At 41.6% G+C, this 27,353-nt stretch overlaps 1 protein-coding gene across 5 annotated transcripts in view; it reads right to left on the reverse strand.

Annotated features, from left to right (window-relative positions):
• ADGRG6 (adhesion G protein-coupled receptor G6) overlaps nucleotides 1–24,587 on the reverse strand; it is a 132,423-nt gene extending 107,836 nt beyond the window's left edge. For 2 of the 5 annotated variants that reach the window (XM_064169103.1, XM_064169106.1), the window contains exons 1-2: nucleotides 24,076–24,580; nucleotides 17,726–17,826 (exon numbers count right to left, since the gene is read on the reverse strand). In XM_064169103.1, the coding sequence (XP_064025173.1) occupies nucleotides 17,726–17,826; nucleotides 24,076–24,077 (103 nt within the window). In that variant the 5' untranslated portion in view covers nucleotides 24,078–24,580. Of the gene's footprint in view, nucleotides 1–17,725; nucleotides 17,827–23,295; nucleotides 23,410–24,075 lie in introns of those variants that run through there. The other 3 variants (XM_064169105.1, XM_064169104.1, XM_064169107.1) reach the window with 3 other exon arrangements.
• Nucleotides 24,588–27,353: the final 2,766 nt, after the last annotated feature.

Consider the following 27,353-nt stretch of genomic DNA (forward strand, 5'->3'; position numbering starts at 1 on the left):
GGGTGTAGGGGCAAATTTGAAAGTGTAAAAAGGCAAGAAAGTCACCAGCAGAGTTCCATGGCGGTCTTTGCTGGTATTCATGTTCATTACCATATCCAGAAAGTATCTGGAAAAGAAGTAGAGGAGTACAGAAAAAGTTTGTTGATGACAGAAAGCTACTCCACATAGTAAATACTTTGAAGGCAAACTAAAGAACTGAAAATTAAGCTTCTTACAAGACAGTACAACTAAGCAATAAAACAATGAATAAAATTCAACATAAATAAATGTGACAGTGCCCTGAGTGCACTAAAAGTCCTTAATTGGCTTTCCATTCTTGCTGAACATATGCTGTAGGCGTATTTGTCTCTGGTTTTGTTTCTTGCCAGTCCTGATCTGATTTCTTGGATGGATCCTGGTCCTGGTTCATTGACTCACTGCATCTGTTAACCTCTCCCAGATATGGGCACCACACCTGGTCAGGGAGCACCCTCTTTGTGCTAGGGTTGCCCCAGCTCCCAGATCTTCCCCTGTCATGGGCCACCCAGCTCCTGCTGCTCTTCACTTTGCTGACAGCCCAGGGCACATATGGTTGTCTCAGTCTGGGCTACCATGAAGCCCTTGAGCCATGGGCAAACAGAGGTGGAGTTCCTGAGTTGGGATGGGGTAATGGCAGGATTTATTCCAAAGTTAATATAGTTTAATAATTTTGATATTCAAGAATCTCATCACAGACTATAATTTTTAATAATAATAGGTTCTTTGCACAGTCACAGAAAGTATTACACAGAGGAGAAAACAGGGAATCTAGAATGCTTAAGAAACAACTAGCAATAATATAACAAACATTAAACTATTTCGAAAAGAGGATCTTGCGACAAATATGCCAACAGCCCTTGAGGGAGACCTGAGAAGCTCCTTTCTGCTTAAGGCAGAAGGTACAATAGAATTCACTTATAGAGAGGCTTCTGAGTATTTACTTGCAAAACATTACCCCTGAACTCTTGGAGCTGAATTATAGTTTCCAAACAGTATCGAGTTCTGTTGGTGCCTTAATCGTTGTTGAGGCTTCTTGATCTTCCCAGGCTCTAACAGAGTGCTGGCAAAGAGGCAGACAATCTCTGACCTGATCCTGGTTCCTTTTGGACTCCGGACTTCCCATGGTGGTTTGCAGAGGTGCAGGCAGGATATCTTGCAGATGTGCAGAGAGCACGATGTCAGTGGCACTTCCTGCCACGTCATGAGGCACTTACTGCCTTCTCCTGATAAACTTGAGACACAGCAAGTCTCCAGGTATGCAAAGATTGTACATCAAAGTTACGCTGCTCTGAAGCACAAGGCAGAGCAGAACACACTGAGGCAGAGTAGCACATGTTGTCAGAACAGAGAGCACATTGTCAGAGCACAGAAGACTGCTTGCAACTTAGCTCCATTTCTATTATTTGCCCAAGTGTAATGGCTCCTTTATCCAGAGAGATTCACTAACACAAATGGCATTTTTCCAAAACTGACCATATTAGGTGAAACCAGGGCTTGCTTACCCTTATTTGGGCAAGACACTAAAAAGTGCACAAACACCTGCAGGTATCTGTTTATCATTTTGGGAGGGGACATAATGGCACAAGCCTTTGTTTTCCTCCCGCCCTTACTTCCCCCATCAGCAGAAGGGTGGGGCAAGCCAGGACATGTTTTAGGCCTACTGGGCTTCCAGAACAGATGGTCACAACAAACAAGGGATTATCAAGTACTCTTTAAGGTGAGAAAGAGATGATGCAATCTGGAGCTCACAAAAATCTACAAAAGGTCTAGGGGTTCAGAAAATTGCCACAGTTATTAAAGATTTCTGAATTTCTGGAAGACTTATTTGTCTTACCACTAGCTACGTGTTTGGAGGGTAAGAAAAACAATCTTAACTCTAAAGGAAATCCTTTTTCAAATATGATGTTAGGAATTACAATCCTTGTTCTTTTTGAGGATGTTGGCACCAAAGGCACTAAGGAAGCAGGGGGATGCTTGGCACTGCATGCCACTTACAGTCTTTCATCTAGCAGAAGATCTTCACATCAAAGATATCCTACCCTTGACTAAGCATATTTATTTACTTATTTTATTTATTGGTGAAGAAATAGGCATCCTTCCATAAAATTCAGGGCATCCTGCCATTACTTCAGATACACAGAAATATTTCATGCATTTCAGAGAACTCCACTTCCTACCAAACTGCTGCCATCATTCAAACCTCAGTCTACACAGGACGTACTAATCCTGACTCCAATATTCCCCAAGAGCTCGTCCAGAAACTAACACTACAGAAGTAGAAGCCTAAACATCTCTTCTCTAGGTAAGCATTTTCTTGTCTCTCTCTTGCTAAGTGTAACATTGAATCCTTTATTCCAAATGCAAAGTGTTTCGTTTTCTATTTTTCAACAGAATGATACAAATTAATCACCAATAAACTATGACTTGCAGTGCCTTAAAACAAAAGTAAAACAAACAAACAAAAAAGCCCTCATGTACAATATTTCCCTGGCAAAAATGCTGAAGAAGATGGAGAAATTCTGCATTTCAAATATGCAATCTATGGAGAGAATAAAAAAGTGGAAGGGAAAAAAGTATTAATAGCATTTAGGAAATACCAGAACAGAACACCTCTCTGTTCTTTTTTAAACTTCTCCTTATGAAATACTATGTTCTGGAGCTACAGAACCAGGTTGCTCTTGTTCTAACTGATGGGTCATGCACAAGTCACAAAAAATAAAAGCAATGTTCTTTTAATCTTAAGCAAATTGCTTCATAGTAGAGTGGCTCAATTACTCCATTCGCTGTCAATCACAGCTTCCTTAAGCATTCTCAAAAATGCAGTGGAGAATATTCTAAGTGATGACAAATGGAACAATACAAAATGTTAACATTTTGTTAACAAAAAATTTTCTGTGCTGCATATGGCTTAAGTTAAAATTCTGAGTAAGCATCTCTAACAGTAATTTTATCTTTATCTGCATAACACACCCCCCCAACATTACAAATCCCTTGCAGAAACATGCAGACATCATTAGGATTGCACAATCAGCAACTACTGAAGTTAGGAAATACCAAAGTTAACCTTCCCTTGGCCTTCATGCACAGATAATTGAAAAGAAATTGTCAATTACATAATCACACACTACATTATTGCAGAACCTTATTCAGTGTGCAGGAAAGATAAATCCCATTAAATAAGCAACTTTTCAGTATCCTGTTTTATGTCTGTTCTTCGATGCGTGACCCTCAGCCTTGCAGCAATTTCAGTCCTCTCACTTGATACAGATCACTGATTTCCTCATGACCTGACCTTTCTGTGGTGTTCATTAGTATAACATTTAAACGTTTTTCCAACAGTTATTAATTAAAAACTTACAACTATGTGAGGAAAAATATTATTAATCTTACAGAAAGGTAGTTGGGCACTATCAAGATTGAAAGAATCCTCTGACTTTTAAGTATGTAATTTCAAACACACAAGACCTAACTTCAGGATTTGCAGCAGTATATATAGGTTTATATTGTCAAGCACAGTTCCTATTCACAGTTCCTATTGCAATCATAGATGCAAGTGACTCTAACGGCTTTAAATTAGGCACAGAAAATATGACAAATTAAAGACATCCATGAAATTAATTTGCTCAGCCACTCCCAGCAGACAAGAGCCATTGTTGGCACTGAGTTTTCTAGCAGAGCCTTTGACCATCTTAACCATGAGATCTTCTTGCAGTCAATGCCTTATTTAGTGCACAGTCTACCTCTGGCTGCATATTAAGCAAAGATCTTTAAAAATGTGTTTGCTTTCAGCCTCTTAGCACATCTGCTCTGAACAAAGCTGGAGTCCAACAACAAAAAATGGTGACTGCATCATGAGAATGGATGTGAAATGGGAAACTGCACAGATAATCTGAATTCTTCAATACTGCTATTTCCAGGATTACTGAATTATCAGGTTTCCAGCCTTAGTTCTTCCTTTATAATATTTTCTTCCTAAAGCTTTCTTCTGTTGCTTAAAATAAGTAAAACTTTGAAAGCTGCCATTGTGTGACAATCAAAAGAAATCTACCACACTACATGATGCATTTAATTTCAACTAAAGTAGCAAGGGTTGATTATCCTTCTCTACTTCAGTTTACTAGCTGAATGCAAATATTTCCCTTGCCTCCACATAAACCAGGAATCATAGAATCAACCAGGTTGGAAGAGACCTCCACGATCAGCCAGTCCAACCTAGCACCCAGCCCTATCCAGTCAACCAGACCACAGCACTAAGTGCCTCATCCAGGCTTTTCTTGAACACCTCCAGGGACGGTGCCTCCACCACCTCCCTGGGCAGCCCATTCCAATGCCAATCACTCTCTCTGGGAAGAACTTCCTCCTAACATCCAGCCTATACTTCCCCTGGCATAACTTGAGACTGTGTCCCCTTGTTCTATTGCTGGTTGCCTGGGAGAAGAGACCAACCCCCACCTGCCTACAGCCTCCCTTCAGGTAGTTGTAGACAGCAATGAGGTCACCCTGAGCCTTCTCTTCTCCCGGCTAAACACCCCCAGCTCCCTCAGCCTCTCATAGAGTTTGTGTTCCAGGCCCCTCACCAGCTTTGTTGCCCTTCTATGGACACATTCCAGCACCTCAACATCTCTCTTGAATTGAGGAGCCCAGAACTGGACACAGCACTCAAGGTGTGGCCTGACCAGTGCTGAGTACAGGGGAAGAATAACCTCCCTTGTCCTACTGGCCACACTGTTCCTGATACAGGCCAGGATGTCATTGGCTCTCTTGGCCACCTGGGCACACTGCTGGCTCATCTTCAGCCTACTATCTACCAGTACCCCCAGGTCCCTTTCTTCCTGGCTGCTCTCCAGCCACTCTGTCCCCAGCCTGTAGTGCTGCTTGGGGTTGTTGTGGCCAAAGTGCAGAACCCTGCACTTGGCCTTGTTAATTCTCATCTCACTGGCCTCTGCCCACCCATCCAGCCTGTCGAGGTCCCTCTGCAGGGCTCTCCTACCTTCCAACAGAGCAACACCTGCTCCTAGCTTGGAAATTATTAGAAAGTAAACAAAATGTAATGTTCTTAGTCTCTGTTATAATTGGCTTTAAAGCTGTAACAGACAAGTAAGAGACATTTAACAGCACATGAAATTCCCAAAATAAATATGCTGTGTCATAATTAGAAAAGTGACAGGGAAATAGCAATATCCATGTCTAACTGGAACCTGGATATTCACACAAATCCCTCATATTGCTATTGACAAAAAGCTGCTCACAACAAAAAGTGTTGTTCATCCCAGCCTCATACAGATATATTTTTCCATGACCAAAGCAGTCCTTACTCAAGAACATAATTTATTTATAGCATGGCTCTGTGCTATTGGACTAGACTTACAGATCTGTCAGTGCTCACAGGCAGTACAGTAGATCCACCTGCACAATCCAAATATACACATTCAAGTGCTTCCGCACGGCTATTTGTCCTTAAGCTGCTCCAAACTTAAGATCAGCATTTAAGTTGCATTATAAACATGTAATGTTTTCTAGACATTTTTATCAGTCATTTTAATCACATTATTTTCTATTCGTTTTTTTTTTTAAGTAATGGCAGAGAACAATTCAAGTAATATCACAGTATCACACAGTATCACAGTATCATCAGGGTTGGAAGAGACCTCACAGATCATCAAGTCCAACCCTTTACCACAGAGTTCAAGGCTAGACCATGGCACCAAGTGCCACGTCCAGTCCTGCCTTGAACAGCTCCAGGGACGGCGATTCCACCACCTCCCCGGGCAGCCCATTCCAGTGTCCAATGACTCTCTCAGTGAAGAACTTTCTTCTCACCTCAAGCCTAAATCTCCCCTTGCACAGCCTGAGGCTGTGTCCTCTCGTTCTGGCGCTGGCCACCTGAGAGAAGAGAGCAACCTCCTCCTGGCCACAACCACCCTTCAGGTAGTTGTAGACAGCAATAAGGTCACCCCTGAGCCTCCTCTTCTCCAGGCTAACCATTCCCAGCTCCCTCAGCCTCTCCTCATAGGGCTTGTGCTCAAGGCCTCTCACCAGCCTCATCGCCCTTCTCTGGACACACTCAAGCATCTCAACGTCCCTTTTAAACTGGGGGGGCAGTAGAGAAGCACAAGGTAATGACTGATCCCACATTCAAACAGTACATCTGCAGTGAGAGATGAAGATGTTAATCAGTATTAGACCATGTCACTAAGTGCCTCATCCAGTCTTTTCTTGAAGACCTCCATGATATCTGTTATCATAGGTATTTGTATACATCTAAATTTACACTCCCAATACTGTAAGGTTTGTGAAGAATGACATAAAGAGATTAACCAGAGACTGTTCATGAGAACTACTGTGAGGACCAATATGAAAAACAAACAAACAAAAACCATGAAGGCAATTACATTATGACAAACTGCAAAGAACAAATTGCAAGTACCACAGAAGAGCTTCTTGGCAAGAAAAAAAAAGAAGTTTCATTTAATTTTGACTAACTGCTATTAAGTAATTTGTGTCTGTGACTCAGAATGTTCATGGGTATTTTTACTAGATTCTAGTTTGAGACTTGTTTGTTTGCTTTTAAAACATGCAGGATTATTTTCACCCAGCTGTCAGTGTATCATTCCAGAGGCAAGCTAATACAAATCTAATGTGAAATAGTTGCTAAACCTAGATTTTTTTTAATTTATTTTTTTGGTACTTTGGCTTAATTCCTACTAATAGATGTTTCTTCACATTTTCACACAGTTCAAGTGAAAAAACACAGTAGCTGATTAAGATAAGAAGCATTGTGGACCTCACCCTAAAGATTAAAACTCTTCCAGGCTGAGCTGTCTTCTCACTGGGAAGGCATACAATACAGTGAAACATGAGGAAAGCTCAAAAAAAATCTTTTCATGTCACTATAACAAAAAGCAATCCATTTAAAGAAGAAAAGGCAAGCTTTCTGCTGTGTGTTAGGATTAAAAATCAGGCAGACCATAGATGGATGTGTAGATAGAAACAAGAGTGGATGTCTGGATTCTTATGATGTTTTAACTGGCTCTGCCAGCTACTCAGCAATCTGAACAGGATACAGTAAACCTAGACATGAAGAGGGCAATAGAGCAAAAATGCTGTCTTCACCTCAGCTTAGCTTTTGTGAGTGCTGAGAATGTTCACTTTCCACTGGGTCTCTGGGAATCTGAGGTGCTCCTAACTCCTGTAAATGGTGCCATATGGGTTCTGCACAAAGCATGAATGGTGCCGGAAGAAAAAGCCTTTCAGTATTAGTCCTTCCACGAGACTTTGTGCAGTTTGAGTTCTTTGCAGGAGCTCAAGTCAATTCTTAAGCACCAAGTCAAGATTCACATGACAGGGGGATTACACAGACAAAAAGCAGAATACAAAATCCTCTTCCATTTCAAGCTCACTGGGTGAGATCACAGTAATCTGCCGACAAAACCCACAAGTTGCAACATATAATTGCTGCCAAGTGTACACAGTAACTCTTCTTTATGCCTTTTCCCTTCTTGAGCACTGAACATCAATGCCGTGCCACCATGCAAGTTAAATCTTTTGAAGATGTGGGGCAAAACTTTAGCTTCCTGTGACCTAACACGGTTTGTACAAGACACCAACTTCCAAATAGTCTCTGGACTTTTGAGGAGGATCTTCCAAAGTGCTCAATAGTCAGTGTGCCTCGGCTTTTATTCAAGGAACCAGTAAGACTTGCACTGATTTGGTAGGACCAAATAAAATCCAAGTTATACAACACAGTTAAAATGGTGGAACCACTACGTTATATACAGCTGAACATTTACTGAGGAGTTTCCTTATGTCTTACTCCAAAAGCTGTGCAAAACTATTTCAAAGTTAATGCAGATCTGTCTCAATTTCGTCATTCTTAAGCAGAAAAAAAAGGCAAATGGCATGCTTGCTATGAATTTACTTTATTAACTTTTTTCAACTGTGCTATTAATAAAAGCTACTTTACTTGAAAAAAAAATCACCATTTAAGAACATTTATTTTTAGAAATAGGAAAATATGGTGAACTTTTAAAATCAACATTGTCATTTTCTCTTTCAAATTCAGAATATTTCTTAGATCAGAAAACTGATTATGATGCTAAAGGAAGACAAATGTTTTGAAAACAATAGCTTTAGAAAATGGACTTTTTGTAACTACATTTCTGGCATCTGATACATTCCATTGCTCTGAAAAGATTTATGTAGCCAAGCACAAGAAAATAGGCATTTTTTTCCTAAGATCTCAAGTTTGGGTACTAAGTATATAATTAAAGTGTCAATCAATTGTAATGTTCTGTAAAGAACATAGAACAACTTCAGATATTTTCATTGAAGGAAGCAGTCAAAGGAGTCAGTAACTACTGGAGATGCCTGAAAGAGGATGCTACTACATCAACGCTGCTAACAGAGGGGTGAAGAAATACTAAAGACAACTGACTAAGCCAGACATGTATTATTTGAGGGTAACTTTTATGTTACTGTTTGGCAAAGGATCTAGAAAACACTCATTTGGTATTACTTGCATGTGAAAAACATGCACAGATTTTATTAGAGGGATAGAGTATATATAGAGAGGTTTGCCTTTTTAATCCTCAGTACTATCTTCTGATTGCCAAGTGCCATCAAAGAGAGAAACTCCTTATACCAATTCTACTTCTACCATTTTGCCTTTTCCTGAGACTCTTCTGAGAAGGTGGGAAGGGTTAAATGCAATTAACTTGTAGTGCAGGGAAATAAATTACCTAACAGAAAAGTAATTTCCTATGCACACAGACGGGGAGGGGGAAGCCCTAACTGGTGGTATTGCTGCTATACAATGTCTTTGCCAGAAGCATACCCAACTCAAAATAAGATCAAACATCATCATGGCAACGTACTGCCAAAAACTGACAGGTCAAATTAAAAAGCCAACATTTTATAAACTATTTACATAACAAACTATAACTACAGCAGCTAGCTCACACAGCACATTTGATGTCTCAGGCCTACCCACGGAAGGGAGGGGGTTAATTGTTCTAAGAGTTGCACTTCCTTGAAATATTTTCATCAGTCAAATAATATTTTGTTTTCTAGACACCCCACAACTTCAAATTCATTGTATGAATTAGCCTTTGTTCAACACCAGCATTTTACTCTTGCATTTCCATATGCGTATTATCAATATGATTTCCTGAAATAGTAATTCTCTAAGCCAAAGTTAAAATCCAAGACCAGTTGAACACAATTTGGCCTATTTGTTATTCAAAATATTGGACAGTTGGACAACCATACCAGCACAAAATCTTGTATTTTAGATTTCAGTACAAGACACAATGTTGACGTTCCTTGTGCATGACACAGCAGGCAAGGCAAATTCTGCATTCCCTTTGTATTTCTAGTTTCTGTAAAGTGCAGTATGATGTACTACTAACATAATTTGGAATTAGAAGAAATTAGAAAACAAAAAAAGTAAAAATACTTAAAATTCAAACCCACCTATAGGCCCTTCCTGCAAGTTCATGAAAATGAGGAGGAAAAAATAAAACATCCATCAAACAGCGTGAACCAAAACCTACACACACTTCCCCTCACTTCTCACACCACACGCCAAAAATCACCAAGGACTGGGGCTTGTACAAATGCCTCTGTGATAACTTCAAACATGAGGCCTTTTTCTCCACCTAAAACCCAATCCTGGACTAAAATATGACTTCAGCTTCATAGTATGGATTTGTCACTGCATAACGCTTAATGAGAAGAGCTGTGAGAAGCCAGAGCATGGATCTGAACAAAACAAACTCTGTTTAAGATAGGGAGTTGCAGTTTTCTGTGTGACACCCATTAAGAAGCACATTCATGAGGGAAAAAGCTGGTATTGGAAAACCCTGATGGCATTGTATCCTTTCAGAAATTAGGTCAGTTCTGTGACAATCTTTTCATGGATCCATCCTGTGTTCTGTAAGATCTGTATTCCTGCAGATACTTATCCCTGAAAAAAAGCAGCTGTTTTACAATACACTGGATGAAAAATGGACTACTTTGAGGATACCCAGAGAAGTGGCTTCAAGAGTGGGAATTAAATTTCTGTAACCCTTTAAAAAAGCAAAATATCTTCCAACACACTTTTTCAGTCTACAAAAACTTTCAAATAAATCATTTCTCTGAAAACATGCTGACACTTCCATAGAATATTGAGTATCTTACATCTTAATTGATACAGCTGTAGTGTTAGAGTATTAAACATCTGAGTTACCACCATAGTGTCCTCTTTTGTCAGAACTATTTGTTGCACCAGAATTTGGACAAACCAGTAAATAATGTTCTGAAATTACCAAAGGGAAATGTTTAGGAGTTGAAATATTGAGGACAACTAGTAAAAACGTTTCCAATTAAGACATATATATGGTCAACATATAGCTAAAGGTGCTGTGTGCCAGACAGTACAAAAGAAACAATATGAAAGATGAGATAAAACAGGAGTAAAAGTTCATTGTGGTACTAAAACAATTTGATGGGAATTGGGTTTAGAGCGGCCTGATTCTTCATGAGAAGACCAGTAAAATGAAATAGAGTGAATGATACCTAGAGTCCAGACCATATAAGCAAAATTCTAACCAGGAATTATGCACTTAATTTCCCTGTACTGCAGAAAGAGTTTGAGCTTAGTTTGTCATTTACAGGAACTGAGCAGACCAAAGAGCACTGAATCCAGGCAAAACAAGAAGTGTTTGTGAGAGGTCTGCCTCCTCTTGATACGAGGGCATATATAACCATATTTAGGGCAGGAAAAGTAGCTGTAGTTCAATGTATCACAGTAGCAGATGTACATCTCTCAACTAACACCCTCATTACAGTAATATTTTAGTCAACTGTAGAAAACATTTACAGCCTATAGCTGAAATATTTTCTTTTCCTGTAATGGGAGAGATGTTTTTCTCTTCCACAATGAGAAGAAGAAATTCTGAAACAGTACAAATGAATTATTTAATCAGAAGTATTTTGATACAAAACATTAACAAGGTATGTAATTTTCCAGGTGGGTCTTCTTATTTCTTGATATCTTACTAAATTGTAGCTAAAAATCCTTCACTTCATTTTTTCCAAGTTTTTGTAAAATAAAACTCATAGAATCAGTCAGGGTTGGAAGGGACCACAAGAATCATCTAGTTCCAGCCCCCCTGCCATGGGCAGGGACACCCTACCCTAGAGCAGGCTGCCCACAGCCTCATCCAGCCTGGCCTTAAACACCTCCAGGCATGGGGCCTCAACCACCTCCCTCTCATCACTCTCATGCTCAACAACTCCCTCCTCACATCCAGACTGAATCTTCCCACCTCCAGCTTTGCTCCATTCCCCCTAGTCCTGTCACTACCTGATAGCCTAAAAAGTCACTCCCCAGGTTTTTATAGGCCCCCTCCAGATACTGGAAGGGTGCATTAAGGTCACCTTGGAGCCTCTTCTTCAGACTGAAGTCTGTCCTCATAGCAGAGGTTCTCCAGCCCATCTATGTTTTTCCTCATTTTAGTATTGCTCTTATATGAGGTAAGTATATCTGTCTCAGACATCTCTGCGCTGTGGTGGCAAGAAAACCTCAAATTTTAACATTTCAATTATCAGACAGTGATTACTGAAGCCTTGATACAAATCACTTAAGCAGTCCTATTAAGTAATCCAATATTCTAGCAAAACAATCATGGGCATAGCAATATTCATCCAAAATCTGCAAGGTCAGCCCTTCTTATTAACTGACAAGACGACTTTACAGTAGTAATCACTCACTTGTACGAGGTCCACTAGTACATAGAATCACTCATTCTAACTACTCTGTATTAATTGTAATACATACTAAAGTGCATGTCATGAGATTGCTAGAATTACACATGAGGAATTTTATCTGGGAAGCTCTTCTAGTTAAAGTCTTTACCTCCTGCTGCAACATTTCTCACATTACTAACCCACAAGGGAAAAAAAAAGTGATGTTTGCAAAGACTTCAGTCTTCTTTTAGTAAGACTGAAACTCATTTTGTTCATTTGCTCTACTGAAAATGCTTGACAAATACCATAAAGAATTAATTTCTTTACATAATAACCTCTATTACAGGCAGCCTTTATAAAGCAAAGTCCAGCTGGCCACAAGTTACTGGGGGGGGGGGGGCACTGGATATAACACCGAGCTAGATAGTTTTGATATTCGTTGTCACAGACAGTATTCACAAACTGCCAAATCATCATGTGGTTATGGTTTTAATTTTTAACAGAGAACAGAAACAATGTGGCAAAAATAAATTGTAAACACATTCTAAAATCTACAGCTCCCCTTCAGTGAAAGGTAAACTCTTTAGAGAAAGGTACATTCTTTATCTTTCAGTGAAGGAGTGCACAGACCCTGTAAGACTCCAGTCAGCTTTTAATTTCTGTGATGTTTCATGATGTTTCACTTGTTTGGCTACAGGTGCACATCAGAGGAAAGAGGTGGGGAAAAATCATTGTGCTTTTAAGACAATATTGTTACGATTAATGCAATGAAGTCTAAACACTTTAGGGAAAAGAATTATCAGCACCATCAAAAAATTATAGCTAAAAGAGTAAACAGAGGTAATGAGAGGCAGCTTCCTGTGAAATTCATTCCAACAGTGATTTACTTTTATATTAATGAACTGTCAACTAAGGGAAATACAACAAAGCCAGCTAGTAACTTTTTCCTCTGCAAGATTTAAATGAACAGACATTTCAAACATATGCCTCAGTCACTAAACAGAACATAAAGGCTTGCTTTTGATTTGTTTTGCTTATGCTACATTAAAATATAAAAGAAGGCTGTCAGAGAAAGGGGAAACAATAATAATACTTTGGAGCTGTTCATTAAATATCCAAACTCCTCCTGGCTAATCTTTTAATTACACATGATATATGTGTGCCTATGTAAGGGAAAGACTGCCAGAAGAATTTTTTTTTTTTCAAACTTCTTATTTTTCCTGACTTTTTCCATAACTTGAGAAAGGTTATTTTCCATGCTTTAGTTAGGAACAGCCCTTTTTGTTCACTCTGCTCAGCAATATATGCCCACTCATTGCTACTCTGGGGACACCACAGGAGAAATTTCAAAAAGCATCAGTAACAATGTTAGAATATCATCCCCCACCTCTCTGCCAAATGCAGTATTTGTGCTGCCAGGCTTAGTATCTTGGCACTTTGGTTCTTGCCATGCACAAGGTAAAAGAAAGATAAGGGGACATGATGACAGCCACATCACCATTTGTTTGGCAAGAGAATCATTGGTCTTCACCTAGAGCGGGCAATTCCAGATCTTTGGTGAGAAAACACACTTCCTGACTTGGGACATACTGGATAAAACCCAATCCATTTTCACAGATGGCAATTAACTCTTGCTGCTAGCACTGGTGGCATGAGAAATATTTTTCACCATACCCTGTCCCATCTCTTATTAGGCTCCTGAGACTGCAATCACTCTGAAACCCTCCCACAACCACACAGGCCCAATTAAGGAACACGATGGACAGATGATTCTATACTGGAGACCATTATCAGCCATGCAGGTGAAGAACCTTTCAGTTTCATTCTTTCTTATCACTTTTTCTTGATGAATTAAAACCAGCACAAATTTTGGCTCTCAAACACCACTAAAAAAAAAAAAAAAAGTAAACTAAACTTCCAGTTCTGTAATAAAATTGAAACTTACTGTTTGGCTAGGTCGTGGGGCCTGGTTACAGCCCCTTGAGGCATGGACATGTGATCACAGACACCAATTCCTTTACTGATGGATGAACAAAAAGACAAGTGTGCTTGCTCTGGCATTAGCTACAGACAAATTAAATCTGTTATATGGGGCACAATGCAAAAATAAAGTAATAAGATTTGTAGAGGTACTCATGGTTTTATCAAAATAAATATTTTCCACATCCTGAGTACAACTAAATATGGTTGTGTGGCAGTCAAAATTTCAAACAGCTATTGGCTTGTACATAATTATGTACCTGCTGATGATAGAAGGAGGTAAAATCTCTAATAAGGATGTTGCAATCTCTTCAAAAATTTCAAGTCTTCAAAACCCTGGAAGTCCAGTACCAACAAGAAACTTGGAAACCAGATTGGAAAGTAATTAAGCAAACTGAAATCTGCTTTTAATATTACTGAAAAAAAGTTCACTTCTGCTCCTTGGTCTACCATAGAGGGCACAGCAAAATCCAAGATATAATACAATATTGAAACTTTGGACATTTTCCTATGGGAGTAGAAAAGCCAAAAAGCAAGGTGAAACTAAACTAAACACATATCTGAAGCAACCAATTTTTACTTTATATACTGACCTGCTGCTTCCTTTTGTCAGATAAAAATTAAGCCATTGCAATAGGGCAAACACCAACATAATTTTGCAGGCACAGCAAAAGCACTGTCATGTATTAGAAATTGCACTTCTCAGAATATCTACTCATTTCCCAGATTTTGAACCAGAACAAATTCTATCAGGCAAAGATTAAGGAAGCACACAAGAATTAGGGGAATTTGGGAATTGTCAAATGTCTTTCTCAGTCCCAAGGAAAAAGAACTACAGATTTAAAGTACTTCTGGTAAATATTACTATACATTCCCAATGACTGAGATTCCTCAGTCACCCTGGCAATGTATTCTACTGCTCTCTATACCTTTCTACGAGATGTTCTCAACTCATTTATCTTGCTGTAATTTAAGCCCAGTCATTGTCCTCTTCCATCTGCCTAAAAATATCAGTCTATGCCTTCCCACTGAAGCTATCTCTTTAAATATTCTCAGTTCCTATACATTGCCCCTTTTAACTACTCTAGACTAAAAAATCTTAGTTCCATCTGCCCTCATCAGTTATGTTTTCCAGAATTCTCTTTACTCATTTTGTGCTGTTCTGGGCTCTCTTAAACTAATGAAATGTATGTACAAACAAGAAGTTAGGCATGTCTGAATCTCAGATTAAAAAAATAAGTATTTAATTAATTCTGTTTTAAACTACACCATTCTAAATCTCAATTTCTATCCAGTTCATACTGTACTGGAAGATAGACAAGCTGTTTACAAGGAAGGCAAGACATACGTTCATCATTGTAGGCAGGGAAACTGAGGCACAGCTAAATGACTCAATGCCGTAAGGGATGTCTACCCCAGACAGGAATGGAAACCTGTCAAGCTGCTTACTGAGCTGCTCTGTAACTTCACTCGATGTCACAACACATGTCCTGAAGCCAGTATGCCCAAACAGTTACAGCTGCTGAGATTTGAAGTACATGCTGTATTTTTTATTTATGATTTCTTCCTTTCTGTTTTGTCAAGAGTCCATCTACTGATTCACCTGAAACATTCTGAGATTACACTTTATTGCTGCACCTGCCTGTCAGTGACCTTGCTGATCAATTTCTGGCTAAACATTTTTTTCCTCAGACCATGATGCCCCTGTCCTAAGTTTTCTGCAGTGCAATTCTTCTCCTAAGCTTTGTCTCTGAAAGTAGGCCAAATTCTTTAGCTCTTCTCAAGGCAAACCACAAAATTCTTACTTCTGCATTTCTATCATGTTACAGCATGACTGACATCTTTATCCTTATGAACACCCCCTTAAATTATCCATGAAATCTGTACCTGATGATCTTAATCCCTCACTTGTATGGAACCTCTTTTAGGCAAAGTTTAACAAGCCCAAATAGCTTTCTAAGCTTAAAGCTCACTAATGAAGCTGAATGAATATCAGGTTTTATGATATTTCTGCCATAAGCTGCCAGAGAGATTATGAATACCATATGAATCCACTGCCAAAGTGATCAATATGTTTTAAATAAAAAATACAGAAGCAGCAGTGTTTCCCACCATTCTGCCATGCTCTGTTAAAAAGAAACAGAAGACTCCGTTTTGCAGCATTACCTACGGCTTTACATCAACATAAAAAGAAACATGAACCCTGAGGGTCTACAGGCAAATACTGCCAAATGACAAGGTGCTGAAAAGGTAAATGTCTCATTTTCATTTCAATCATGTATTAAGAGCAGACTATTTATGGTCTCTTTCGCTATTGAACAGCAAACATTTGTCCATTGAACCTGGGTGTTTCCAGTGTACCTTACTTATCTACGCATTCAGATAGGGAAATGTCTTCTCCATTTATTGAAGATATTAAAGCAAGAAAGAAAAAGACCCCAAGGGCACACATATGAGATGTAACAGACTCCAGTTCAGGTCTCTCTTCTGACTTCCATGCTAAACACCTTCCATTATAACCACCTGGTTATGAGTCTTCTACATGCTAAACTGGTGCTTTAGAAAAGAGCACAGACAGTAGCTATAGGGGAGGAGACTAAATTATCTAGAATGCTTTGGTTGCTTTCATCAGTCCACTGGCACCAAACACTTTACTGTTGAAGCAGTCAACCAGGAGCATATGATTTTGTAGAAGTGTATCCTGGAGTTTGGCATGGGGCTTTCGACTTACCTGCTTGTTCTGTACCAGCACAGGTAGCCACAGTGTGCTGCTTAGTTGAATGTATCAGAGAGCTTGTAGTTGGTTTCTCTGTCCTCACGGCATACTGGCTAGAACCTTCTGGCTCATGGGACTTACTCTTGCTGTGTCACCTGCACTTTCAGTCTTAATGTTATAATCACTAGATAACAGCCCACAGTAGCTGTAAATTACAGCAGGTTTTGCTGATTTACTTTATGCTGAGAATGGCAGCTGCATGGCCCAGGATCACAGGGACAAAAGCTATAAGCTGGTGGAACCACAGGTGAGAGCTGGGTTCTAAATGCATTTCTGGCTACCCAATTTAATGGAAATGGAAAACACCTATCAAAGTGGTATGAAGCTGGAAGCTGCAAGCTGCTGGTGAACAGCTACTGCATTCGTTATTTTTTCTCTAAATAAAATGTGCAGGTTTAAAATTTTAAAAAAGGAACTTCTGGAGAAAAAAAATACTATCAAAGCAACCAGACACTCTTTCTATATATAAACCATCATTTTTCCAATGGCAAATCTGTAACAGCAGAACTACTCATTTGATATGGAATTAGCTGAGCACTACAAGCCAATCCAAAATTTTCATATGCTCCAGAGTTCTTTTTTTCCAGTAAAGCAGCTGGAACTCCTAAAATACTTTGCACTCTAGTGGTTAGGAAAAGACATTTAGTAAAGGCAATCTCTCCTTCATGTGTTTAAAGAAAAGAGTCCAAACAAATTATATGACTCTGTACTCAAGTGCCACAGTAAGATGGTAAATTTAAATTGTTTGCTCTTTGCAGTGTATGATTATCTTTATATACATATAGCTTGCTGAGGAACATTTCTATTATTTGAATCATAAAAGTGATTTTACAGCTTTGAACTAGAATGAAGGACAGACATAATCTATAGGCATAAACAGTACTGTGGAAAACAGAAGAATTATGTGATCACTTGTAGTATTCCAACAACCAGAAGAAATTCAAGAGAGGTGAGCATTAACAAGGTAAAAGTAAAAAGAAAGAGTAAAATTAAAGAATTTTTAAAAGTCAAAGAAAAAAAATAGCAAAATTATAATAAAACCAACAATTTTAAATCATCAGTAGAAGAATATTTCCTAACCTATCAAATTACCACTAGCTATTATGTCACTTTCATCAAGATATAGTAGCTAATTCAGTTATAACAACGCATAATCCTTAGTCACCAAAACACTGATTCCTAGATCACTTACTTAAGCAACAAAATAATTTCCTGACTTACCTGCTTGCTGCATGCATGCAATATATGCAGTAAACAAGCAAAGACAGTGCTGCAGCTTCCATTTCCAGTGATAGCACCACATTTCGCTTGCATGAAACATCCTGTAGGGGTTAAAAAAAAAAAGCTTTAGAACAAGCCACAAAAGGGGAAAAAAAGTAAAGGTGTAGTTTTTGGAGATTGTAAAGATTTAGTTTACCTATTTACAAATATGCTGTTTACATATATAATAAATACATATCTTTTACTAATTATGAGAAGATGGGACATGAGAATCTGTGTCTGCCCTTAACCAGCCATCCATACTTTTCAGTGCTAGTATCTTGATAGCTACAACACTTCCTGCTGACAACTTCCATGAAAATCCTGAAACTTTCCTTGCCAAAGTCTAAGGGCTCATCTGTGCTGACAGTAAGGCCAGGGACTTTTACATTATTTTATTAAACAAATAAATGCAATTATACAAAAATCTCTTATTAGTTTATAGGTTACAGTTTCCTTTGCTTGAAGCAGTCAGGAGATTTAATGGTTCAGCCAAAATGTTTCCTCCACAGTGGGCAGAAGAGGAAGCAAGAAAGACCCAATAAATTTGGTCAGACTTTTAACCATGCATCCAAAATGAACAGTAATCCATTACATTCCTGTCTCATTTTATTCAACAATTTAGCAGCAAGCAAAAGCAACAAGTAATGAAACACAACATGCATTATTTTGACTGATTCCTTCCCCTCCTTTTGGCAATGATAACTGGCTTTTGTTCAGTAAGATATTATCTGCTTATACTGGGACATAATCTCTAACAGAATCCCCCAAATATTTCACAAGTTTTTTCCCAGTAACAGCATGTGAAGAAGAACCACAAATGAGTAGTTATGAAGAAACATTAATGAACACAAATGTTTTCCAGGTGAGTACATATTAAACACAGGAAAAAAAGAAAGGTATTTGGAATGGCCACTGGTATGATTTATCAGGACAGAAACATGAAAGCTAAGAGAAAGAAAGTACAGAGTTCATCACGAGCAGCAAGAAAAATTGATTTTCTTAAACCTGGGAAAAGAGTCTTTCCTCTGCACCACAGCCATTGCTGTGAACCTGCCTGTGAAACCTGGGTAGGGCAAATGTAAATCCTTTCCAAATACCAGCTTCTGTTTCTTCCCATAGTGGAGTTCTGTAACGCAGACAAGCCAACCTTAATGCTGCAAGATAAACCATTGTAAAGCAACAACTAATGTTTCAGTTTTAAAAGTAGTAGTTCAGCAAACTACTCCTGTGGGCAAGATGCCAATGGGACCAGGTAAATGGCACTTCCAACAGACTGCTACAGTCAGTTAGGTTTCCCTTCAGTGCAGTGTTACATAGCACAAGTCTCTGATTACAAAAAAAAAGTCCAGTTCTTTATGGGAAGTTGTATCAAATTAGGAATTTGAAGCGGATTTATTTTTCTCAGATATTGTAAAGTCAAACTTAACAAGTGTTGAAGACAAGCACAGAAAACACTGGGCCCTGAAATACAAGAATCTCTTTGATGAAGCCAGACATACAAAATGACCAGATTATCAAACAATAGAATTATTGTCCTTCAGCTTAATGACCTAAAAATCCCTGTTAAAAATCTCAGACATCAAAATGACGAGGTTTGGGCACAGTCACTCTTGAATGCACATAATTAATAAATCCACAATACTCTTAATAGTAAACTAAAAAATTAGTCAGGACAGAAGTGCTTTTAAGACCACAGTTCTGTGCACATGAATCTACTGACAGCACGTGTATATTCTCACAGAGTGGTGAAGTGAAAATGCCGAAGATAACAGCATGACATACCAGAGATACAGAATATTGGTGTTTCTACAGAGGAAAAGTTCTGCAGCTACTGCTGAGACACATGCCACCCTGCTGCTAATCTACCATTGCAAACCTGTGCAAGGGAGTGAATTACTGGGTTCTCTTTGTCGTTTTGCTCTGAGCAAACACAGGTAAAGGTATCAGACTAGGAAACAGTTGCAAACAAGTATTTATTAATTCAGAGGAAATCTATGTTGATTTTCATGGTATTGGTACATTTTCAACATGTTATGCAAATGATTCCTTCCAATGTCTCTGAACTCAGCTGAAGCTTTTGCTCATTGAATAGCTGGAGAACCCAAGTCACAACTTTGGAGACACTCAAGAAAAAGTACTGTGACGAGTTTGTGCCACCGAGGTATGGCGTAAATCTACTTAGTGACACGGCCTTTAGTGCCTTTCTGAAGAATCTGAGATCCTGTGTTAGTCTGAGAGAGCTATTTAATTTGGTCAATTTCTGTTAATGTTTACTTGCATTGTGGCAACACTTACAAGCCAGTACTCCACAGTGTTAGTTCACAGTTTGTTTCCTCATCCTCACTCTTGCAACAAGTACAAGCCATGAAAGGTTTCAAGAACATGGATAATAAAAACACAGCGGAGCATAAATAAGTGCAAAGAACAAGGCAGAGAGGACTAACTATAACGAGTTTTCTCCAGAGAAAAAGGGTAGGTAATTATACAACTGCAATAAAAAATAAACAGTTCTCCATCAAAATAAATTAATATGGAAAAAATGGCAAGCCTGTCTCTTCCACTTACACTCTCTTTTACTGAAGGGTAAAACAATTTTCTTCACACCACATCATCTCAGTTGACATGAAAGAGAGGTTTATCAAACTCAAACAAGAATGACCACAGAAGCAGCATGTTACCAAAACACTGCACTGATGCAGGAACCACGAGCCAGATCTGTTTCTTTTCCAGATGATTTTCAAGTATCTATGTTACAGAGCATAACTTCTAGCTGAGTACCACAAGTGACTGAGGAGATCAGTTCTCTACATGTTCTTGAGATCTTGCGCAGACAAAAAGACAAACTAGAAATCTGACTGCTCATGGCTGTGATGTGTCTAACGCCTCTGTTCACACAAGAAGTTGTCAGGGATGGAAGTCAGATAACAGATTGCCAACAAAAAGGTTTCTCCTGTAACAAAACTCATCCCTGATATTTGTATAATGTGACATCCCAGTTGGCAGACAATTAAACAAACAAGCCAGAGCAACAACTAAATACTTCTCAGATATTAAAAACAACTGAACTTGGTTGCATATATTATTCACCTGTCAAAGCCAAATACATTTATATTTATTTTCATTTTCTTGATTATTAGTGTAAATGAACATCTGGAACTCAATCCAAAGAGCATATGAATAATTAAATAGAAAAACTAGTAAACAGTTCTAGGCTAGATTATAGTTTACCAAGGGATTATCACAGTATCACAGTATCACCAAGGTTGGAAGAGACCTCACAGATCATCAAGTCCAACCCTTTACCACAGTGCCCAAGGCTAGACCATGGCACCAAGTGCCACATCCAACCTTGCCTTGAACTGCCCCAGGGACGACGACTCCACCACCTCCCCAGGCAGCCCATTCCAGTGCCTAATGACTCTCTCAGTGAAGAACTTTCTCCTCACCTCGAGCCGAAATTTCCCCTGGCGCAGCCTGAGGCTGTGTCCTCTTGTTCTGGAGCTGGCCACCTGAGAGAAGAGAGCAACCTCCTCCTGGCCACAACCACCCCTCAGGTAGTTGTAGACAGCAATAAGGTCACCCCTGAGCCTCCTCTTCTCCAGGCTAAACAACCCCAGCTCCCTAAGCCTCTCCTCGTAGGGCTTGTGCTCAAGGCCTCTCACCAGCCTCGTCGCCCTTCTCTGGACACGCTCAAGCATCTCAGTGTCCTTCCTAAACTGGGGGGCCCAGAACTGAACGCAGTACTCGAGGTGTGGTCTGACCAGTGCAGAGTACAGGGGCAGAATGACCTCCCTGCTCCTGCTGACCACACCACTCCCCTGCTACTACAGCACTGACTTGATGGCCCAAGAAACCCTTTGGTCTTGTGTTCCTAAATAGTATTAAAAGGATGTGTTCTGTCATTTAATATTCATCAGTGACACAGAGAATGGATGTAAAAGCAGCAGTGTACGTAAACACATTAAGAGTTAAAGTAAGTAAAGAAGTCCATAATGAGTATTCTCAGAACACATACAGATTATTTCAGTCTTTAACTCTGAACACATCCAAATTGCTGAACACTGTTTATATTGGGTTTTCTTCTCAATTCTGTTTCCATTTAACTAAAAAAGCCCTGTTCTGTTCCCAGCTAGTAAGACACTAGCAGCTTGGAATAAATCATTTTATCTGGGGACTATCAGAACACCTATGGTAGAAGTACATCCATTACAGCTGGAGAAGTCACACAGTAAAACTCTCCTTTAACATTTAGTTTCGGTGGTGGTGGGGGTTGGTTGGTTGTCATATGTGTGAGAGAGGTGAGGGGGTTAAAAAAAAAAAAGAAAAGAAAAACGACAAAGTGACTTTCTCTGGAGTTTGACAGAACTAGTACTTTTCCTATGGACTTGCAGTATTCCACTTGCAGACACTGTGATACGGACAGCTATGCACTCTAGCTACAAATTCAATACAGTCCAGTCCACAGCTACTTTCATTTCTATAACATAGGAGACAATGAGCTCATTCACAATTCATTCCAGAAGAGCAAAATAGACATGTAATTTATTTAAACCATAAATGGATGGCAACTCGACATAGTGGGAGTCTTGCTACATCTAACTACTCAATCTCCTATTCTACATGCCATTAACCAGCTAAGACATCATCGCCTTTTAGAAAGGATTCAGCTCTCAGCAAGAAAATATACACAAAATGGGAATAATTCAAGACTATTTCATTTGTACACTGTCTGGCCTTAAACCACACACAACTTATTTGACTACTCCATCGTCACTGGTCAAAACTTCAGCAAAGCTCCCTGGAGTAGGATGTGAACTATGCCTCAGGCAGCCTGACATGACTTTCTTTGGTCTTTGACATGTCTAAAGCTATTAAGGAAAAATGCTGCTGACATTTTAAAATTTAAAAGGAAGATAACATCCATTTCACAATTTTTTTTCCCCCTCATATAGCCTGTAAACAAAAAGACTTTAAGCTTAATCACTTTTAAGTGGAACTATGAACGAAAGGTGATTACGTCCTGAGTCTACCTCCTGCAGGTTAACAGAGTCGAATTTAACTTTGAAATTCTTGCTTTAAACTTAAAAAGCAAAGGCTTGAAAAAATAATCACACGATGCCACTTAAAAGTTTCATTCTGTCAAGCATTACTCGTTCCTACTTACTCTTCCAGTCAACTCTGAAAACAACCCTCACAGTCATCAAAAAAGACGAAGAACATAAGACATTACTTTTTAATTTAAACACTGCCAACTGCATGAGACCCATCTTAGCCCTTTGGCTTTCCTTTCAAAATGAGCTTTTTCCCAGTTGCAGGAAACCGATCTGCAAACCAGCACTGCAACGCCAGGTCCTTAGGAACCCCCCTTCTCGCTTCTGCCTTAACTTACTCCACCGTGCACTGTTAGAAAACCCTACCCTTTCCTCCCTGGACTCATTCCCTTAAGGCCAACCACAGATTCCCTCCCTTCTCCGGCCGTGAACGCACCGGTGAAACGCCTAATCCCAAATTTTAGTACCTCGCTTTACCTTCGGCGAGAGCCTGTCAGGAAAGGCAAAACATATCGGGGAAGGCGCCCAGCGGCCACTGGAGTGGCCCGCCCAGGACCAGGAGGCGTACGGACAGGAGGGAGGGAGGGCTCCGACGCGACCCACCCGCGGCACCCCCGACCGCCCCCGGCCCTCAGACGGCGTCGGAGCCCCGTGGTGCCTCCTCTGTGACGAGCGCTGCGGGGAGGGAGGAGCGGCGGGGCTGGGAAGGCTCCGTGGAGCCCGCGCGGCCCTCCCTCTGCCTTTTCGCCCTGCTTGTTTCTGGCACTGCACCTGGAACGGCTGGAATGGTGCCTGCTGCGGACGAGACTCCTCGACGTGAGCGACCACGGCCCCCAGCCTACAGGTCAGGTCTGGCGGGTGCCCGGGCACCAGTGCTCACAGCCGGGCCGAGAGCTTACTACTTTCCCCAAGCACCGAGAAGCTCACACTGGATCAGTCCTAAGGACTGGATTACTGTGCTCCGAGATGAGCAGCGGCCGCCCGGGACTCCGCAGGGCAGCTGGCAGCGGGTCCGAAGCCCGGACGGGGCAGAGCTCTGCCCGTCCTGCCCTCTGAGTTCCCTACGTGAAACTCGTTTCCCCATTCCTTCAGCCCTACCTATCTGCACGGCTCAAACCTGATATTACTCATCGCCTACTCTGGGAGAGGCGATGTGGGGGGTAAAGCTCTGCTTATATGGCCAGGACTTCTTGCCCCATTAATAGCCCGTGGGGGCTATGCGCAACCATCGCTTCAGAGTCCGGAGAGGAAACTTACATGGTGACATTACGGGGTGGCTCTCCTCCGGGTCTCAGCAACCATCCTCCCCCGCTGCCGCTCGCTCTGCCTCTGGACCGCTCCCTCGCGGGCTCCTCTCGGAGGTCATCGCTGCTCGCCCACCTCTCTATCACACCCGCCCCTGCACACGCCGCCCGCGGCGGCCGGGGCCGCGCCAATCCGCCTCTCTGCCGCTGCGATGGTCCCCGGCCCCCACGCTGGGACCTGCCTCTCCCGGCACAAGTCGGGAAAACTTCAGTATGTACGGAAACCGCCCCCGCGGAGGGCAACGGCCGCTCCGCCCGCCGATGCCCGCGCACGCCGCGCCGGGGGCTCAGGTGGCGACTCCGGCACGGCCCCACCCGCCGCGCCGCGTGTGGGGCAGGACGGGACCCGCTGAACCGCCGCCGCCGCCGGGGGGCCTCACGCTCTCTGCTGAGGACCGGCTCCGCGGGACGAGCGCGCCGCGCAGGGAGAGGGGAGGGTTTGGGACCACGCCGCCTAATACCGACACCTCTCTACAGGGCACTGCCCGGGAGGCGCCGCTCACTGGGGATAGGCTAGTCCTGGGGCGCAGTGGCCCCACGCACAGTTACATCCACGGGATTCCGGCTGTAGCCACAGGCCCAAAGCCACTCCCTAAGGATACCTCTGGGGAGATCAGGTACTAGAAATGCTATCTTTGGTGGTCACAGCCTCCGGGCCATACAGCACGTCGCAGCAGGTCCCTGAGGTGAGCACAGCCCGCACACCCACTGTGCCACACACAGCAGTGGTGAGTGCGCACAGGCCGATGCACATGATTCTTGGCAGCAAACCATTGTGGTGCAGCCCAGGGCTTGCTGACACAGACCCCAAGGCATTCACTGCGTGCCGTTTTTCCATGATGCACTACCCCTAGGGTAGAAGATAGGTTAAGTGAAGGGATTACGTCTCTGAGCCGTTGCATGAAACATACAAGGTTGTACACTGCTCATACATGCGGTGCTGACCTTCACGTCACTCCTGAGTTTGAGGGACGACAATTTGCACCATTCCCTAATGATCCTGAGCTGCTTTGTTCAATTAAAATCTCTCTTCACTACAGTTAGCTAGGAAAACACTGAAGTGACAGGGAAACACAAGGTCACAAAAGGAGTCCAACATTTTCACAGTCCTTGGATCTGAGCTGACAGAATTAGGAAGGATGAGGGAAGGGAAGACTTGGCATAGTGAACCATTCAATGAAGTTATCAGCATGCAATGGCAGTTAAAAGCAAAAATAGCTCCTGCTTTAAAAAATAAAGAAAACATCACTAAATTTTTCATGAGCTTTATACTGAACATTTACATTCTGGTCAATTTTTATCATCTGTCTTTAAAACCAATAAGCTGTAGGCTTGCTTTCATTGTCACTGCCTGGCACTGAACACAGGTGGAGGAACTGATGGGGCCAGATTAGCCAAATCTGCATGGCCAACTATCACTTGAAGGCACTATGAATGACTTTGTATATGGTTGGCCTTTTCTTTGCTTTAAGAGCTCTCTGAGTAGGTATTGCACTGCATTCCACCCTGCTTCTGGGTCTGGTGTCACACAGGGGATGAGGGAGGCACAGTATGTGCCAGCTTTCCTCCAAGAGTTATAGTCAAATACCCTGTTGTTTTCTCAATCAGTCTGCTTTATTTCTGGATTGAGTCTGTGCTGATAACTTTAAACTGCATTTGCACTGAGTCCAAGGTATCGGTGCACATGAGATTTACTCTGTTATGTACAGTCAGATTGTGCTTGTACAACAAACCTGGAAGTTCCTGCTGCCTTGATCCATTGTACGGACACCGACTGCATTTAGCTCACATGCACAGCAAAGGTGGTAGATCTACAATGCATTTGATTTGCTGTACAAGTGCAGATCAGTTGAAGATTGAGCTAAATACCCCCTGGATGTATTTGATCTACTGTATACATGATGTACATGGAAAGTCAGGACCATCTGGAAGAAGTCTGATGCTGATGTAGAGATTAGTGACACACATGTGGCACATTATCTACTGGCCATAATGGAAACTTAGGTCTTCATTCCCAACTTGGAAGGCATTAGAGGTAGCTACAATTTGACACCGTCACCCACAGCATTGTCACAGCTAAACTGAGGCAGTACGGTCTGGATGATTGGGTGGTGATGAGGATTGTGAACTAGTTGAAGGAAAGAAGTCAGAGAGTTGTGGTCAATTGGACAGAGTCTAGTTGGATGCCTGTGTCTGGTGGGGTTCCTCATGGGTTGGTATTGAATATGAATATACTACTACTCAGTATATTCATCAGCTGCCTGGATGAAGGAACCTGGTGCACTGTCAGCAAGTTCACTGATGACACCAAACTGGTAGGAGTGGATGACACACTTGAAGGCTGTGCTTGCTGCCATTCAATGGGACCTAGACAGGCTGGACAGTTGGGCAGGGAGAAATTTAATGGAATACAACAAGGGCAAGTGTAGAGTCTTGCATTTGGGAAAGAACAACCCCATGTACTGTGGGAGAATTTCTCCCGCAGCAGGGCACAAGCTGTAAACATGAGAACTTGTGGTGGGAGATGTCCTTGGAGCCCCAGCTGGCCCCAAGGAAGCTAGGCTGTTAGGCTGAGCAACCCACGCACACCTGATAGGGGATGGAATCTGCCAGCCCCTGGGGCGTACACAGCCTCAGGGGGCTGACCCTGCCAGCCCCCTGAGGTGGGACCATGGGCTGTTTGGATAAGGGAACCTATCTGCACCCTACATGTGGCTTTGGGCCAATCTGTACTGTCCACTTCTGCCAGCCCCAGGCTGGCTGGGCACTATATAAGACACTGCATTACCCTAATAAAATCGTACTGATGCATAGCAAGCTGCTGAGTCGAGTCGTCAGTACCCCGATCTTGCCTCTCGCCAGCCTCCGGACCCCAACAATGTACCAGTGGGGGTTGGGGCCTGACCTGTTGGAGAGCAGCACAGAGGAGAGGACCTGGGGGTTTTGGTGGATAGAAGGATGAACGTGAGTCAGCAATGTGTCCGTGTGGCCAAGAAGGCCAGTGGTATCCTGGGGTATATTAGAAGGGCTGTGGTTAGTAGGTTGAGTGAGGTTCTCCTTCCCATCTACTCTGGTGAGGCAACATCTGGAATATTGTGTCCAGTTCTGGGCCACTCAGCTCAAGAAGGACAGGGAACTACTTGAGAGAGTCCATTGCAGAGCCACAAAGATGCTGAAAGGAGCAGAACATCTCCCTTAAGAGGAAAGGCTGAAGGAGCTGGGTTTCTTTAG

This window comes from Pogoniulus pusillus, chromosome 31 (assembly GCF_015220805.1).
Source record: "Pogoniulus pusillus isolate bPogPus1 chromosome 31, bPogPus1.pri, whole genome shotgun sequence".
NCBI classification, from domain to species: Eukaryota; Metazoa; Chordata; class Aves; order Piciformes; family Lybiidae; genus Pogoniulus; species Pogoniulus pusillus.